We start from the raw sequence: 18,960 nt of genomic DNA, 5'->3' as shown, positions 1-18,960 counted from the left end.
ACGACGGTATAAAGAATGAAAAAAAAACCACGGTTAGGTGGTATATATTATAATACAATTATGGTTGGACGGACTGCCTGCCGAGTGCCGACACAGAGGTAGCCACAGCCGTGAACTACCGCACTGTACACTGGTTGATAAAGAGATAGTAGTATACTCGTAACAACTAGTATGACGACGGTATAAAGAATGAAAAAAAAACCACGGTTAGGTGGTATATAATACAATTATGGTTGGACGGACTGCCTGCCGAGTGCCGACACAGAGGTAGCCACAGCCGTGAACTACCGCACTGTACACTGGTTGATAAAGAGATAGTAGTATACTCGTAACAACTAGTATGACGACGGTATAAAGAATGAAAAAAAAACCACGGTTAGGTGGTATATATTATAATACAATTATGGTTGGACGGACTGCCTGCCGAGTGCCGACACAGAGGTAGCCACAGCCGTGAACTACCGCACTGTACACTGGTTGATAAAGAGATAGTAGTATACTCGTAACAACTAGTATGACGACGGTATAAAGAATGAAAAAAAAACCACGGTTAGGTGGTATATATTATAATACAATTATGGATGGACGGACTGCCTGCCGAGTGCCGACACAGAGGTAGCCACAGCCGTGAACTACCGCACTGTACACTGGTTGATAAAGAGATAGTAGTATACTCGTAACAACTAGTATGACGACGGTATAAAGAATGAAAAAAAAACCACGGTTAGGTGGTATATAATACAATTATGGTTGGACGGACTGCCTGCCGAGTGCCGACACAGAGGTAGCCACAGCCGTGAACTACCGCACTGTACACTGGTTGATAAAGAGATAGTAGTATACTCGTAACAACTAGTATGACGACGGTATAAAGAATGAAAAAAAAACCACGGTTAGGTGGTATATATTATAATACAATTATGGATGGACGGACTGCCTGCCGAGTGCCGACACAGAGGTAGCCACAGCCGTGAACTACCGCACTGTACTGTGTCTGCTGCTAATATAGACTGGTTGATAAAGAGATAGTATACAATACTACTAATATACTGGTGGTCAGGCACTGGTCACCACTAGTCACACTGGCAGTGGCACTCCTGCAGCAAAAGTGTGCACTGTTTAATTTTAATATAATATTATTTATCATGTACTCCTGGCTCCTGCTATAACAACCTGCAGTGCTCCCCAGTCTCCCCCACAATTATAAGCTTTATATACAATACATTGATGTGCAGCACACTGGGCTGAGCAGTGCACACAGACTGAGTCACTGTGTGACTGTGTATCGTTTTTTTCAGGCAGAGAACGGATATATTAAATAAAACAAACAACTGCACTGTCTCTGGTGGTCACTGGTCACTGTGGTCGTCAGTCACTAAACTCTGTCTGCACTCTCTTCTAATCTACAGTATCACAGCAATCTCTCTCTCTCTCTCTCTTCTAAATCTAATCTAAATGGAGAGGACACCAGCCACGTCCTCTCCCTATCAATCTCAATGCACGTGTGAAAATGGCGGCGACGCGCGGCTCCTTATATAGAATCCGAGCCTCGCGAGAATCCGACAGCGTCATGATGACGTTCGGGCGCGCTCGGGTTAACCGAGCAAGGCGGGAAGATCCGAGTCGCTCGGACCCGTGAAAAAAAAAGTGAAGTTCGTGCGGGTTCGGATTCAAAGAAACCGAACCCGCTCATCTCTAGTTATGACACTATTGGATAATAGTCAGTGCATTTATTATTGAGGTCCCGTGTATGTACACCGAAATTAATACAGCCTTAAACATAAGATAGCCACAAAGTGGGCTTGTTGAGGGCAGTGTTACACACTATGGTTACTGACATTTACTAATGGTGGAATTCCACCTAAATGAAATACTACTCTCAGGGCTTATTGAAAGAGACTACTATTCACTCTTATTCCTTGCTTTACATACTATCTATATTAACAGGTTTAGATGCAGGTCTAAAAAACTTTCATTTCTATCTACTTATACAACATTGCATTTAACAATATAGGAGCGTGGCATGCCGCTGAAACGCCCGTTTATCCAGACGTGTGGCACGGCGTGAACACAGTAATATAAAGGACTGTGCTCAGCGTGTGTGGAACTGCCCAGAATTATTGTTGCGGTCACCATAAGCCTAAGACTATTCAAGTGTTAGTACAGACACAGGGGATTCTATAACAAGTGTACTAAGTGATACAATCACAGTATATTTGGTATCCTAATCTCGTCCCAATACACCATTCTAATTTTACAACTAGCTGATTAACAGCAATTACATATACTGTTTCTTACAGAAACAGTGGAAGGAATTGCCGTAGGAGAAACGGTGTTGCATGTGAATCAAAACAAAAGCTGTTCAACCTTTCTGAGGAAAACATTGCAACATACAGTATGTTGCTTTAAGGTACAGTAACAACATATGAATAAGTTGCTACACCTCCTCAATAGTAACATATGAAAACAGTAACACGCATAATCAGGGTCTGACAGTGACCAACATAACTTCATACTCTTACACTAAGATCTCATTGTGTATAGGGGATTAGGTGAATTAACACATTACAGAACTCTCAGTGGCAAAAGCACAATATTTATAATTATACATTTTTGCAGGAGTTATTGTGGAGGGATCAGTACTAAATGCCGCCGGACGGAATCCCGGTGGTCGAAATACCGACGCCGGAATCCCGACCACACAATCCCGACAGGGGTGGCGAGCGGAACGCAGCCCCTTGCGGGCTCGCTTCGCTCGCCACGCTATGGGCACGGTGCCTCGCTACGCTCGGCACACTATTATATTCTCCCTCTATGGGTGTCGTGGACACCCACGGAGGGAGAATATGTCGGGATTGTGGCGGTCGGGATTCCGGCGTCGGTATTTCGACCGCCGGGATTCCGGCCGGCGGCATATTGACCGCATCCCATTGTGGAGGCACCGCTTTTTAATTCTATTTGAATTCACATATTTCAGTTCTTTTTCATTTGTATATGTAATATTTTAACTTCTATATTTTTTTCTGTATGCTCCCCGAAAATTGGGGCTCTTCTTAATTAATAAAAAGTAATAAAAGTTTTAATATATGGATTACTGTAACCAAAATTTCTGTGCGCCCAACTAAGCAACCACTTCTCAGTTCTCCCTGTTTTTGTTTACTTGATACCACTGAAAGGTTTATTTCATGCCACCCAACTTTTCTTGTTGCCTACATCAGTACAATTAGGAAGGGTTGATATCGGATAAGTGGAATAGTCTCTCATCAGGTGGTAGAGGCTAGGACTGTAGAGCAATTTAAACATGCTTGGAATAGGCATAGAATTAAGATTCTACAAAGAATTAAGGTTCAAAAAGGGTTGAGATTGCCTAAAGGATAAAAAAAAGGGGCAGACTAGATGGGCCAAGTGGTTCTTATCTGCCGTCAAATTCTATGTTTCTATGAAATCTTTGCTGTCACTATCCCGACAGTCAGTAAGGATTGCAAATTCTGCTTCTTAGCAGAATTTGCAATTCCTTTGACTCGCATGCTGGGGTCCACCCATCGCAGGGCAAGGCCGCCCAGCATGCTACACGCCACCCCCATCTTTGACATAAGGTCGACCTATGAAAGGTCAACACAGGAAAATACCGACAGGTACAAAAGGTCGACCTATGAAAGGTCAACACAGGAAAATACCGACAGGTACAAAAGGTCGACACATGAAAAGGTCAGCATGGGAATGATCGACAGAAAGAAGGTTGATACAACATTTTTATTTCTTTTTGGTGTGGCATTCACCATCAGAGCACAGGGAACCCCAATTAGTGTACTGTGTTCCCTTGTATGGCTCGCTTGCAAGCAAGGTGCCTTGCTCTGCTACTGCTGCGCTCAACACAGGTTACTATTTCCAATTGCTGTCCACGTGGATGGTAAGGTAAAAAAAAAAAAAGTAAAAAGGTGTGTTGACCATTTGAACCTGTCGACCTTTTGTATCTGTCAACCTTTTCCTGTGTCGACATTTCATATGTTAACCTTTTCTCAGTGTCAACATAATGCATGTCGGCCATATGGGGTCGACCTTCTTTGACTGTTGACCTAGACATTGTAGAACTTTTATACCACACCCTCCCCTCCCACAGCCTAATCATGACCTCCTCTCCCCCACTCCCGGAGCCTAACCCTAACCTCCCCCCATGCAGCCTACCCCTAGTGCCTATCCCTAACCCCAGTACTTACCGTTGGGATCTGTCAGGATTCTGACCGTATCCCAATTTGGAGGTATGTTATTTACTAATATAATAATCACAGCTTGGGCTTCATGTTCCTCTTTCTGTAATTAGACACAGTTACTCTAGTTAAACAAAATTATGATTTAAAAAAAGAAAAAAAAAGAAATAAACTATGCTTGAAAAAAAAAATGCTTTTTTGTGTTCCTATTTCATTGTGTCATTTCTTATTGTGTTTTTTGATGAAAAATTAAAAAGTCAAATATTTGTGAACAATGCCTTGAATATTTACATTGTACCTATTGACTTGCCTGACTATTGCTCTGTGCAGACAACAAGGTTTTTTTATTTATTATGTCTATGTGTATCTTGCGCTACCATGGATGCGTGTTTTCTGACTTCTCAATTAAATTGTTTTTTTAAAAAAATGCTTTATTTAAATAAATAAACCATTTTTTTTTCTAACAGCCATGAATCTTCTTAAATAGGCTTCAGAATCTTTTCTTTGGCGTAACCCAGTGAATAGCAGGTGATGGTGCCTGATTCACAGATGTAGGCTAATGAATTTGCAGCTGATGTGCGAAAAAATGCTAATGATGCTGCCACTTGTGCAGTTGTACGATAATCGCTCAACTGCAAAAAATCTGGTTTGCGTACATCTTTGAGTCAGGCCAACATCTAGTGGATAGCTTCTCAAACTCGGTCCTCAGGACTCCACACAGTGCATGTTTTGAAGGTCTCCTTACAAACTCGCTAGTGAAATAATTAGCTACACCTGTGGACCTTTTAAAATGTGTCAGTGAGTAATGAATACACCTGTGCACCTGCTGGGGTAACCTGAAAAACATGCACTAGTGTGTGGGGTCCTGAAGACAGAGTTTGAGAACTTGTGATCTAGGCAGTGGTTCTCAACCTCGGTCCTCAAGTACCCCGAACAGTTCATGTTTTCTAGGTCTCCTCACAGGATTGCAAGTGAAATAATTTTCTCCACCGGTGGGTCTTTTATAATGTGTCCAGTAGCGGATCTTGCCACGGGCAAGCAGGACTTTTGCCTGGGGCGCCGCCTTCCGGAGGGCGCCGGCGCCATCCGGAGAGCACCGCACCATGGCAAGATCCACTACTGTGCCCCCCGCTGTGTCCCCCGCCGTGAAAGGAACTAGACGCTACGCATCTAGTTTCCCTTCATGAAGAGGACCTTTGCTGTGCGGTGCGCGATGACGTCATCACGCACCACACACCAATGTGGGACTGACACAGACGCTAGGGGTCATATTTGACCTCTAGTGTCTGTCTATGCTGTGCTATGGGAGAGACATCATGACGTCTCTCCCATAGATCTGAGGAGAGGAGCGGCGCCGGCGGAGGTCTGCAGCGGTTGGGAATCAGGAGGGGGATTGTAAGTATTTTTTTTTGTGTAAGCGGCGCTACTCTACAGGGGGCACAAATGGGGGCACAAATAGGGGCACAACTCTACAGGGGGCGTAACTGACCACGCCCCCTGTATGAAGCCACGCCCCTATTTTCCGCCCGGGGCACCAAAAGGGCTAGAACCGGCCCTGAATGTGTCAGTGAGTAATGAATACACCTGTTCAACTGCTAGGTGACCTGGAAAACATGAACTGTTGGGGGTACTTGAGGACCGAGGTTGAGAACCACTGATTTAGTGGAAGCCCTTTAGTAGAGCACCCAATTCTGCTTGTGAAACAGTTTACCTTACAGAGGTAAAGGGGCCTTAGGCATACTGTATTAGCAATCACTGAACTGATATCTGTTACATACCCTCCAATTGTACCTTTTTGGCATGTACAGTACCGTTTTTTATGGTCCGTACCGTTTTTTTACTCTCCAAATGTCCATTGAAAGTATAGGAAAGGGGGTATGGCCACGCCCACTTTACTCATTTGTACCGATTTTTATGTGTAGAATGTTGGAGGGTATGCTGTTATCCTGCAGAGGGCAGAGTCCAGAGTCCTTCAGGACAACACAGCTGCTTGAACATCATTGTTTGCTCTCTTTCCATTTCATGCCATAATGTCTTTCTTTTGTAAGCGTATTGTACCCCAGACAATTACCATTAGGTCAAACACGGACAACCATCTGTTGGTTTTATGGCTAACTCAACTTTTACTAACTTTTATTATACTATCCCTCTTAATTCTACTAATAGAAAATCTCACCTACAGTATTTTACTGTTCGAGTTACAGGTAACTCTATGAATCTTCTTTTGTTTTCCATCAGCCTGTCATAGATGGTGAGTATTATGAATAATATACAGGCACTGCCATGGACCACCACATCATGCAGAGTATCTACAAAGCCAAACTATCAGTGTGATTCTATAGTCTCAGTACGGGAGTGTCACAGATTGCTATTGCAATCCAGAGGGTTATTCAGGCTGACAGTATGAATCCCTCCCATTGTGGCTGATATACCAGGGATGAGGATAAAACATCTGTATGTTTATCTCTATCAGTACCTGTAATGCATTTAGCCTGTATGTCCAACATTCCAAATACAAGGCAATGAGTTATTGTTATGGTTTTTCATTTACTGTACATGAAGCTGGAAAACATTGTAATAGATAAAACTTACTGCAAGATATCCACCATTACATATCGTTCATTAAGATAAAAATAACAGTTAAATCAATATATTTCCTAATTGCCCAGCCTAATGTACAGATATAATAGCAAGATCATTTTAATGACCCACTCTGGTGGAAGCTAATTATGTACAGATCAAATCACGCTAATAAGTAAAGGTAATAAACGCTGTGTATAAAAAGCAATCAGAGAGAAAGGTATTTATTCTGTGCTTTACTCTGCTACAAATACACTTTGGAAATTTAACAAATAATATTTCTGCATCGAGGGGGAGATGTATCAAACAGTAAGAGAGGAGTGGAGAAGTTACTCATAGAAACTGATCAGCTTCTACCTATCATTTTATAGAATGCACGTCATAAATTGCTACCTCAAAGCTGGTCCACTTCTCCACTCCTTTCACTACATGAAACATCACCCCCAAAGTTCCCCAAAAAGTTGCAAATTGATTTACCACAAACTTTAATATATTGATTAGAATACGCTTATAAGCAGTTTGGAAAAAAGCATTGAAACATGACTGTGGCATGTTACAGTAGGTGAGATTCACAGAGTAAAAGGGCGAAGAGTAATTCCTAAATATATTTAGTTCCTAAATAGTTTATACTACATTTTGAAAGCTATAAGCAAGGACACCACTTGCTTTTGCAGCGTCTTACTATACATAAGAGCAGAGGTGCTGAGAGGAGAGGGGGAGCGGGTACTAATTACCCAAGCTTTTGGGGGCTCTTGTCGGCTACTAAGGGGTCCCCAGTGCTGCCACATAAACACAGAGGAGTGAGAACCTCAGGGATGTCCTTCCATTCTGCCTGCCACTTGGCCTTAGAAAAGGACCCCACGACTGCCCCTCCATTTTGCCTGCTGCCTGGTCACAGGGGAACACCCCAGCGTACCCCCTCCACTCTGCTCGTTGTCCAGACACAAAAGAGTTCCGGTACTGTGCGCACCCTGGAGCCCACCAAGTGAGACGCGGAGCGGATGGGACAATGTGGCTAATTCAGACCTGATCGCTTGCTAGCTTTTTTTTGCAGCGCTGTGATCAGATAGTCGCCGCCCATAGGGGAGTGTATTTTAGCTTTGCAAGTGTGCAATCGCATGTGCAGCCTAGCGGTACAAAAAAGTTTTGTGCAGTTTCTGAATTGCCCAGAACTTACTCAGCCACTGCGAGCACTTCAGCCTATCCGGGCCCGGAATTCACGTCAGACACCCGCCCTGCAAACGCTTGGACACGCCTGCGTTTTTTCCAAACACTCCCTGAAAACGGTCGGTTGACACCCACAAATGCCTTCTTCCTGGCAATATCCTTGCGATCGGCTGTGCGAATGGATTCTTCATTAAATCCATTGCTCAGCAATGATCCGCTTTGTACCCGTACAACGTGCCTGCGCATTGCGGTGCATATGCATGTGCAGTTCTGTCCTGATCGCTGCGCTGCGAAAAACGGCAGCATGCGATCAGGTCGGAATGACCCCCATGTGCTACTGCTTGCCAAGTAATTGGCCAGAGGCCTAATTCAGATCTGATCGTAGCAGCAAATTTGCTAGCTAATGGGCAAAACCATGTGCACTGCAGGAGGGGGGCAGATATAACATGTGCAGAGAGAGTTAGATTTGGGTGGGTTACTTTGTTTCTGTGCAGAGTAAATACTGAATGCTGTATTTTAACACTGCAATTTAGATTTCAGTTTGAACACACCCCACCCAAATCTAACTCTCTCTGCACATGTTATATCTGCCCACCCTGCAGTGCACATGGTTTTGCCATTAGCTAACATATTTGCTGCTGCGATCAGATCTGAGTTACCCCCCAAGTCCACCCCTGGCTTCTGAGGGGGACAAATGTGTGGCCGCAAGCACCCCTTGTGCAGCTCGCAGCCCTGCAATTACTATTTTATTGTTGTTGGTTTTTTTTTGTTATGTTGGGGGCACTGTTAACCCCCCACAGTACCCAAGCCTGGCACTGCTCTGTACAACCCTATATAAGCCTTATCTGTGCACCCTCTGCAAAGATTCTCCTAAAACTAGGGGCCGGGTCCCAACAACCAAGCTAACCATACCCTTAGTTGTTATTTGCAGACACACAAGGTGGCACTAAATAACAAATAAATAATTGCTCATTAGAGCTATACCTGAGTCACAAAGCAGTCTGCATAAATTAAATATGTTATAAATAATGTGTACAATGAGCCAGGACACGGAGTTTCAGACTTGGGCCTTGGACATTGGTACCAGGATACAGAAACACCCCTGTCGCATACCCATAGGGAAACCATGTTGATGTCTCAGTGATTTTAATAGTTGTTAGAGTACAATTTCATGAATATTAGTTCAGACCATAAAATTGGTACTTCCACTTTGTGTAGACAGATAAGTCAAGTAATAAAGATGTCAGGCATATGTAACAACCTTTCATCCATATGTAACAACCTTTCATCCATATGTAACACCTTTCATCCATGTTGTGTATCTTCCACTCTGCAGGTCCCTTGTGTGCCTTGTGCTGTTGTCAGTGATTGGGACAGGATTTGCAGGATATAACATGATGACAGCAATAATGAGCCCATGTCCTATTCTACAGAGCTCTAACTGGGGCGTGGCCCTTACTGTAAGTCAAAACTTTGCACTTGCTGTTATTAGGTCAATTATTAACACATTTTTTTCTAGGGACTCATTAATTAAAGTAGACTCTGTGGTGCCTCACTAGCTTCCCAAAGTATTTATCTGTACTGTATAGAAGGAAATGCATATGGACCCAACATGCATTGCAGACAATCAAAAGATAAGCCTTTCTTCCTAACACACATGTTAGCACAGATCATTTACCATATATATAGTATATATACTGTGACAAGGATCACATATACCGGGTAAAGTTGCACACTGACGGGTTTTTTTCCACAGCTTTTCCACAGGTAGGCAATTTACAACTGAACATTAGCAGTTACCAATACCAAATAGAACAAGTCACAGGTTACAGAATAGTTCACAGACGTTCTTAGCATACAAAATGTAAATTCTCCAGAGACCGTTGATCCAGGACTCCTGCAGTAGCCACCCTCCTGGCCTATCACCTGGGCCACTAGCTCACCATCAGGAGCACTGTCTCTTGTGTCTGAAACCATTTTAACAGCAGGCTGACAGGTGTCTGTAAACATGTTTGCCGATGCTTAGACTTGATCAAACTGAATACCTGTACTAGATTTCACACCCTGCTGTTCCACACACATTATATATATATATATATATATATATATATATATATACATACATACATACATACATACACACACACACACACACACACACACACACACACACACACACACACACACACACACACACACAAGCAGGGTCACCCGTCATTGCGCGGGTCTGATTTGTAAGGTTTAGCAGTTTCTATATGTAACCCCCCTTTACTACCTTGATACCCTGTTGGTGATGTAGGCTACCTAATTATCTCATGTGCCTCCACCCAAGCTGTAATTAGTTTGATGGAGTTGCTTGGGTAAGCCGTTTATGTAGACAATCTGATAGGGTCCTACATGTAGGTTACCTACTGTATATTACCGTATATTTAATACTAGACTATAAGTAATCTTCCTATGTTTAAAAAACCACATTACATATAATCACAAAACGTATAAACACTTTAGATTGTACTGCAGTATAATGTTTAGTCTATTGTCTGAACAGTCAATTTGCAGCAGTGCACATGTTGGGGCCCTTAGATGTTATCACTGGATGTGATCCTAAACTGGTGGTTGCTGTCCTCATATACAGCTTAGGCATATATAATGTAAGTATATATACGGCAGCTCAAGAGAATAACTCCATCCAGTAAATGCAATATTTGCTTTAGTACAGTACTCTAGGTGTAGCTGACAAAGGCATGCTTTAGTAATATATATTAGTCTACGCTTCATGTCTGCCATCCTATTACGATGCTTCAATGTCTGTTTCTATTAAAGTGTATATTTCACTTACAGCCCTCCATGTATTAGCTTGTGCTGAAAGTCTGCATTAAGGCTTAAATGAGGCAGGCTTTTAAGTAGTGTCCCTATTGCATGTGTAATGGTGCAGTATACATATATATATAGTTCTCTCCATTCAACTGTAACTCCTCCCCAGTTGGCAGCCTTTCAATCCTTCCTTTAGCTACAGTACTCCCACCAGAGTCACTTGTACACCGCCACCGGCGGTCGACGGAGAGCCCAGCCTCACGGCTACCATAGTGCTGTCTACTCTACAGCTGCTGGTTCACTATACTGGCTGGTGTTGACATCATTCCCACCTCCTCTGGCTGTCACAGGCTGTGGCTACGTCTCCAGCTTCTCCTAACACCCAGGGCTAATTGTGGTTGGTCACTCCCCCGGCTCCGTACTCAGGCGCTCGCATTGGAGATCAGTAGATGCTCTGTCCTGAATGGCGCTTGACTCGCTCCTACTGCTGTGCACTACTGCAGCTACCAGGGAATTTTTTCTGCTCCCTATGTCCTGACTGTAGGGGCTGAGACACACACTGCTGGGGCAGCTCGAACAGCACCCGGCTTCCTCACTGGCCACACTCCTCCTGGCTGCATGCCACAGCTCTTTTGCCGCAGCCAAGCCAAGATTATACCTGACCCTAGAGGTACATACTCTAGGGTGAGCCGCAGGCTTTCTGCCATGGCTGCCCTCCCTCTCCTGCTTCACCCCATTTATTTCAGTAAAATTAAATACATTTTATTGAGACTAGGATTTAATAATGAACTAAATGTATTTTTTTTTAAATGTTTATTTAATTTTTCAGGTTATAAAAGACAACAGTGTCCCCCCACAAACGTGGAGAGAACATATTCATAAAACTACAATATGTATAGAACAAAAATATAACCTAAGTAAAGAAATCACGGGGTTCCCAGAGTGAAAGACTATACACTGATAATAAAAGAAATTAAGAGATTGGCACTGTGAGTAACATGAGCAAGACATTTTTAGAAGAACCAAATAAAAAAAGTCTAGAATTTTCTATTGTACAAGTAGAGAACGTAAGGGTGAAGAAGAGGTAAGAGGAGAAGAGAGAAGGGAAAGAAGGGGAAGGTACAACATAGAGGGAAAAGAGACAGAGGTGGAGGGGCCGCCGGTACGTCTCCATACCAAACAAATACAACTCACAAAGCCAAAGCTAGGTTGAAAATAGTAGCAGAGACACACGATAAGGTACTATAAAGAACGACCTCATGTCAGTGCGAAAGGTCAGGAGATTACAAAGGTCATAGAAGGAGCATCAGAGAACATCTAGAGGAGCGTGAACTACATACAGGAGTTTGAGATTTGAACCACAGGTCCCACATCAGTAGAAACTGGAATGATCTATTATGGAGGTATGCAGTAATCTTTTCCATACTTGCTAAGTACCATACTTTATCAATGACTCGACTAATAGGGGGGGGGGGCTCTGTTTCCAGTGGAGGACAATTGAGCATCTGGCGGCGTTTAAGATCTGCGTTGTCACCTTACTGGAGTTAGGAGGAGTATTTACAATAGGGAGGCCCAGAAGAAAAGACCAAGGATCTTTAGACACCTGGATATTGAGCACTGTACTAATCAGGTGTGCGACCTTATCCCAAAATAACCCAATCTTAGGACATGTCCACCAGATATGAAGGAAGGAGCCTTGACCGCCGCACCCTCTCCAGCACATGGGGGAAGAGGAAGGAAACATTTTATGAAGCCTAGAGGGGACAAAATACCATCTATATTGCACTTTATATGCATTTTCTTTTACCAGGGTGGAAATGGAAGATTTTGCAACAGCAGTGAAGATATCCGACTAGTCATAATCAGCAGGCGGTGGGCCCAAATCCCGTTCCCACTGAAGTACAAATGACGTGGTTGACGACTGACCATGGTCCATAAGGAGAGAGTATAGTAGAGAAATAATTCTGCGAGCAAGCGGTTTATGATAGCAATAAGATTCCAGAGTGGATAAAGGTTGGAACGGGGAAGAGTTCGATAGAGAGGAGACAAAATGTATTTTCTGGAAATAAGTGAAGGGATTAGCCTCAGGGAAATTATATTTTGTCATGAGATCTGATAAAGGCATGCAGGAGCCCTTGGACAGTACATCTAAAACAAAGCGGATATTCTTACCCGACTAAAGACGAGAGCGAGATAAAGACTGACCCGGAGTAAAAGAAGGGTTGTCCCATAAGGGGGTAAGCGAAGAGGGGGATGACAGCAAATTGAAGCGACGTGTGCAATAGTCCCAGAGCTGGCAGGAAAATTCCAGAACAGGGTGTGATTGTAAGTGAGGTGGTCTAGATTTAGAGGGGGAAAAGAGCAAGAACGTCAAAGAAAGTAATAGTGTGGCATAGCGCAGATTCCAGCCGAAGCCACCGAAGACCCTGAGCCGGGTCAAACCAGGCAATAGCTTGACTGAGATGAGTGGCCAAATAGTAAATGCGAATGTCTGGAAAGCCTCTGCCCCCACTCTGTACCGGTTTTTGGAGAGCGGAGAAACCTATCCTAGGGGCCTTGTTTCTCCAGACAAAGCGAAGAAACCAGGAGTGTACTTGTGCCAAGACAGAGTCCGGGACTTTCACCGGCAATGTTTGGAACAAATAGAGCAGACGGGGGATAATATTCATTTTTAGGGCAATAATACGACCTAGCCAAGAGATAATCAGAGACTGCCATTTATGGAGATTGGCCTTAATATTTATAAGTAAAGGGGAGAAGTTCTCTTTATATAGGTCTCCGTAACGGCGTGTAATAGAAATTCCCAGGTATCAGATTTTAGAAGAACACCAGGAAAATTTATAATTGGTTTGCATGAGGGCCAGCTGGGCAGGAGGGATGTGGAAGGGAAGAGCTTCAGTTTTAGACCAATTAACTTTGTAGCCAGATACATGACCATAATCAGATAGGAGGTTGAAAAGGCTCGGCAGGGAAGTGTGAGGTGAGGAAAGCGAAAGGAGGACATCTTCTGCAAACAGGGAGATCTTGTAGGCAGAGCCCCCCACGTCAATTCCCGTGATATCGTTCGAAGACCGGATATGGGCTGCCAACGGTTCTATCACTAAAGCGAAGATCAGGGACGAGAGCGGGCAACCCTGCCTAGTACCGTTGGAGATCCGTAGAGGGTCAGACAACACTCCGTTTATGGAGACTTTTGCAGAGGGACATGAATACAAGGCCCTAATCCCTGTGAGGAATTCACCCCCAAAACCAAAACTTGCGAGAGTTCCGAACAGGAAGGGCCAGCTGATCCTGTCGAATGCTTTCTCCGCGTCCAGAGAAAGCAAAAGAGCGGGGGTATGCGTGAGATTGATATTGTGAATAAGGCTAATAATAACACGTCTCATATTATCTCGGGCCTGTCTACCAGGAAGAAAACCTACCTGGTCATTATTGATAAGTAGGGGCAATACATTATTCAATCGGAGGGCCAGGATTTTCGTGTATATCTTAATGTCAGAATTAAGCAACAAGATAGGTCTATAGTTAGTGCAATTGGAGGCATCTTTGCCCTCCTTGGGGATAACTATAATCCTAGCCTCCAGAGCAGATGTGGAAAAAAGACGCTCCCTGTAAAACTGCGTTAAAGAGAATGGAAAGATGGGGCAGAAGCTGGGGAAGAAAGGTCTTGTAGTAGGCAGCCAAAAAGCCATCAGGGCCAGGGGTCTTGTTAAGTTTTAGATTTTTAATAACGGTGGCAATTTCTTCCTCAGTGATCTTAGAGCTGAGCCCTGCGGCAGCCGTTGGGGACAAGCAGGGCAGACGGCAATGGGACAGAAAATTACGGATTTCCGTAAGAAAATTCGGAGTAGTCTGGGAGGGACCAAAGGCATTCTAGAGTTTCTTGTAGAACCGAGAGAAAGTCTCGGTGATAAGTTTCGGGTTGCAAGTTTTCTTACCAGGGGAAGATTGGATAGAGAGAACATTGCTCTTTGCCAATTTGGTCCGAAGCCTAGAAGCCAACAGTCGATCAGCCTTGTCTCCCTTTTCATAAAAAGACTGGTTAAGCCATTTCAAACTAGTTTCTGCCTTAGCTGTCAAAAGTAAGTTTAGCTCGCCTCTGGCGGAGGACAAAGAGGAGAGATCAGCTGCGGACCCTGATAATTTATGTCTCAACGAGTGGGATCTAACCAAATCCGAGAGTTCCCGAATGCGATTGGTTCTTGACTTCGTATTATGAGAGGAGGCACTGATCAAATAACCGCGTAAGACCGCTTTATGGGCGTCCCACAGCAGCATAGGAGAGATAGTCGGAGATGCATTCGTAGTAAAGTAATGGGAAATTTCGGCAGCGATTCGGGCTTTCGTTTGGGGATTAAGAAGAATTCTGTCGTTCAACCACCACGTAGCGTGGTGAGCGCAGCGAGCCCGCAAGGGGCTCATTTGCGCTCGCCACACTGTCGGTAAGCCGGCGGTCGGGCTCCCGGCGCCGGTATGCTGGTCGCCGGGAGCCCGACCGCCGGCATATCGTAGTGAACCCGTACCAACAACTAGATAACGGAAAGAATCCATTCTCACGAATCGGACCCAAAGGGAGAGTAGGCCCGTAGGCCTATTATGTCCGATGTCGACCGTGAAGGCCGAATGGAGGATGGATGAACCCAGCCGCACAGAAGGAAGACGTGTGGGGATCGGGACCCGTGTGCGAACAAGACAGATACAATATGTGTAGTGTAATTAGAAGGCAAAAGGAGCTAATGGGGAGGTGGGAGGAAGGAGGGGAGGTGGGAGGAAGGAAGGGAGAGGGGGGAAGGGAAGGCGAGGAGGGAGAGCGAATCTAAAGGAACAAAAGGGAAACCTGGATTGCTAGCTATGTAACCCTAGAAAAAACAGAGGTCCGAAGACCTCCATCTCCTAAGCCCCCAGATAACATACATATATAAGCCTAGGGAAGAAGAAAAATCTCACCTTAGAACTGGTGAAAGCAGACATAGAAAGCGTGACCGAGTTGGATCCCTCGGGGCCGGGGCCCACGAACGTACAAACCTGAGCCATAACAACAAATATATCTGAGCCTACTACTAGGCTCGTTAGGCTGACTTCGAAAAACACAGACCCCGAGGTCCAAGGAGGCCCCACTTCTCGAGCCAAAACAAATTAAAGAACAGCGATCAACAACTAAATAGAGGACCCTACATGGTCCGGGAACAGTGATGATACACAAAAAGTCAACCTGAGGTCCAATGAGAGCAACTGTGAGAGTAGAATCTACCCGAGGGTAGTAGCATAATCAGAGTCAAGTAACTGGAGGCGTATGGGAGGTTGAGCCGACAGTTTTCCAAGTTGAGGATGGGGCAGCAAGGGGATGGGAGGTGTTGACTGGGGGAGGATGTTGAGAGGAGATCAGAGGGCCGGAGATGTTCAAGTGGCGGAGCAACTGGAGGGCCTCGTCAGGGGATCTGGCAGATAAGACTTTACTATCGGATCTGACTTGGAGGGCAAAGGGGAAGTCCCATCTGTATCTTATGTTATTATCTCTCAGGGTCATTGTCATATCCTTTAGTTCACGTCGTCTATTCAACATGACCGGAGACAGGTCCTGGAAGACAAGAAGATCGGAGCCTTCGAAAGAGATGACAGGAGACATCCTAGCTTTGGCATATACCTGGTCTTTGACAGCAAAGTAGTGAAAGCGCAGAATCACATCTCGTGGCGTTTTAGCATCCTGAGATCTAAGGCGGAGGGCCCTATGAGCCCTATCCAGGAGTAGCATATCATCCGGGACAGATGGAGCAAGAGAGCGGAAAAGGCGGAGGAGATAATCAGTGAGATGGGTCTGCTCCACCGTCTCGGGGATGTTAAGAATTCTGAGATTGTTCTGACGGCCTCTATTATCCAAATCTTCTTGCTTGTCCGCCAATAGCATAACATCCGTGCGCATTTGCGCCATCTCCTGTTCCGATTCCTGCTGAAAGGCAATAAGTTCTTCTTGTTTCCTTTCTACGGCATCAACTCTAGACCCCAAACTGTCCATGTCCGTTTTTAGACCAGAGATAGCATCTTGCACCTCCGCGCGGATTGTTTTTTTATGTTGCGCATTTCGGACAAGAGGAGAGCGACATCCGCTTTAGTGGCGGGAGTTGAGGAAGAGTCATCATCCGAGTCACGGTCGGAGGCTGTAGACGCAGGCGGAGTTGGTGACGATTTCTGGGAAGAGGACGGAGTAGAGTTCTTGAAATAACCCAAGTTGTGGGCATTCGACTTCTTTCCCCCTTGAGGCATGATAAAGGAGATACAGGAGGTAGTGCGGTAGTCAACACCAGGATGGGAATGGGGGAGCTCCTAAGGCATCAGGATCACACACGGGGCCAAGTGCTTTTCATAGTGAGGTCACATTGTAGACAGATCACAGAAGAAAACTGGGAGATCCCAGAGGGGCACAGTGCAATGTATAATTATGGTTTGAGCCTCTATGTGGTGAATGAACTGCCAAAACTAGTAGGTTGTGCACACCCATTGGCATGTCTGCGGGGAAGTCAGAGGGCGGTTAGAGGGCGCAGCAGCAGGTCAGGGAGCACCCTGGCAAACGTGATAAGTGTGCTGCATGGGCACCCGCCCCGGCAGATACGAAGCGACCCAGAGGTTAATACCGGAAATTCTGCTCCACTCAGGATCCGGGGAAACAGCCCATTAGATCCAGCCTCAGAGGGAATACGAACATGGGGACCCGGATTCCAATGGGAGATGCAGTTTGCAGTGTTGTCAGCAGCCCGGGCAGCAGTAGTCATGCAGCAGTAGAGGATTGATATAAGCTGCACCCCTGCTGCTGGACCCACCGCCCGCCGTGGGGCGAACCCTGAGCTGACGGCCGCAGAGGTTAAAGGGTCTAAAAGCCTGAAGCAGTGGAGCCAAATTTATTTATTGCACGGTCTGTAGCTGCAGTGACAAACAGGAGGTACTTTTTGTTTGGGGGGGTGGGTCAGGAGGACTGTTCCTGCGGGTGACAGTCGTCCCGGGGAGCAGGGTGGGAGCTGCCAAATGGCCACCGCGGTGCTGGGGAGCAGTGCTGATGCGGGAGGGCGCAGGCTCGCGCGACCAGCGGGTGCACTTGAGCCGCGGCTCCCGCTGAGCGGCTGTACCTGACAGACCCGGCGGCAGCGATCACAGCAGGCTAAGGAGGTCTCTTCACCGCGGCTTCTTCCAGTCCGGAAGTCCGCGGTTGGCGCCGCCCGAAGCCGAGGTCCCGGTCTCTGGAAGCCGGGCAGGCCACAACCCGCGGGATCACCTAGTGTGGTCTCCAGCTCCGCCACGCTGCCCAGGACAGGAGGGGGGAGAGCAGGGGGTCAGTTGGAGAAAAGCAGCACCTCGGTCGGGCAGGTAAGAACCCGTAAAGGCACCTAGTGCGGGAGCTCCAGGGAAAAACTTCTCTCTCTCTCTCACAGCTAGATCAGGCCACGCCCCAACTAAATGTATTTTATACTTTTCATATGACAATAATTATTTTATAACAAAGCTACAGCAAAAACAAAAATGTTATATTGATTACTTTAATTTTAACAAAGCTTAGTGCTAAAATTTGTACTAATTCCCAGAGCTGTAACTAGACTTTTTGGTGCACCCCCGCCCACCTCCATTTTTCCAATACGTACAAGAGATGTATGCCATTGTGATGAAGGGACATGACAAAATTTTGAAACAAATCTTTATGCCATATTCATGTGCAGGGGCGGATTAGGAATCAAAAGTGGCCCTGGAAAAAATTCTAAAAGTGGCCTCATGTGGGCGGCACCGAATCAACTGTAGGTGGAGCCAATACCAAAGTAGGCGGGATTAATACTTCAAAATGTAATGTACATGGCGTTACACTAACAAAAGGCAGAGCATGTTATATTAGCTGGATGTAACACATTAAAAAGTTTAGAAAGTATTGTGTTGTAGCAGTCAGAAGTAATTAAGAATTTAAAACTGGGGTGACACTTAATCCTCTGCACTCTCACTAAATACATTGTAAAGCAATTATAGCTTCTCCTCAGGGGGCGCAAGCAGGGGTGCCACTGGATGTGGTCCAGGACCAAAACAGCGATAGGCAAAACCAGTGATAGTGGCTGCCAATCATAAAACATACAGACAATGAGGAGCCACATAACTGAACTAAGGAGAACATGTAAGCCCAATTGACCTAACTTAATATTTGTCAATTTATCAATAAGAA

The 18,960-nt window shown here is 45.2% G+C and overlaps 1 protein-coding gene across 1 annotated transcript in view; it reads left to right on the top strand.

Annotated features, from left to right (window-relative positions):
* Nucleotides 1–18,960, top strand: part of SLC52A3 (solute carrier family 52 member 3) — a 58,417-nt gene that overhangs the window by 19,455 nt on the left and 20,002 nt on the right. Inside the window, exon 2 of the mRNA XM_063959121.1 lies at nucleotides 9,292–9,415. Within this exon, the coding sequence (XP_063815191.1) occupies nucleotides 9,292–9,415 (124 nt within the window). The remainder of the gene's footprint in view (nucleotides 1–9,291; nucleotides 9,416–18,960) is intronic.

The sequence above is a fragment of the Pseudophryne corroboree genome, chromosome 3 (genome assembly GCF_028390025.1).
Source record: "Pseudophryne corroboree isolate aPseCor3 chromosome 3, aPseCor3.hap2, whole genome shotgun sequence".
NCBI classification, from domain to species: Eukaryota; Metazoa; Chordata; class Amphibia; order Anura; family Myobatrachidae; genus Pseudophryne; species Pseudophryne corroboree.
This window is presented reverse-complemented; position numbering and strand designations above follow the sequence as displayed.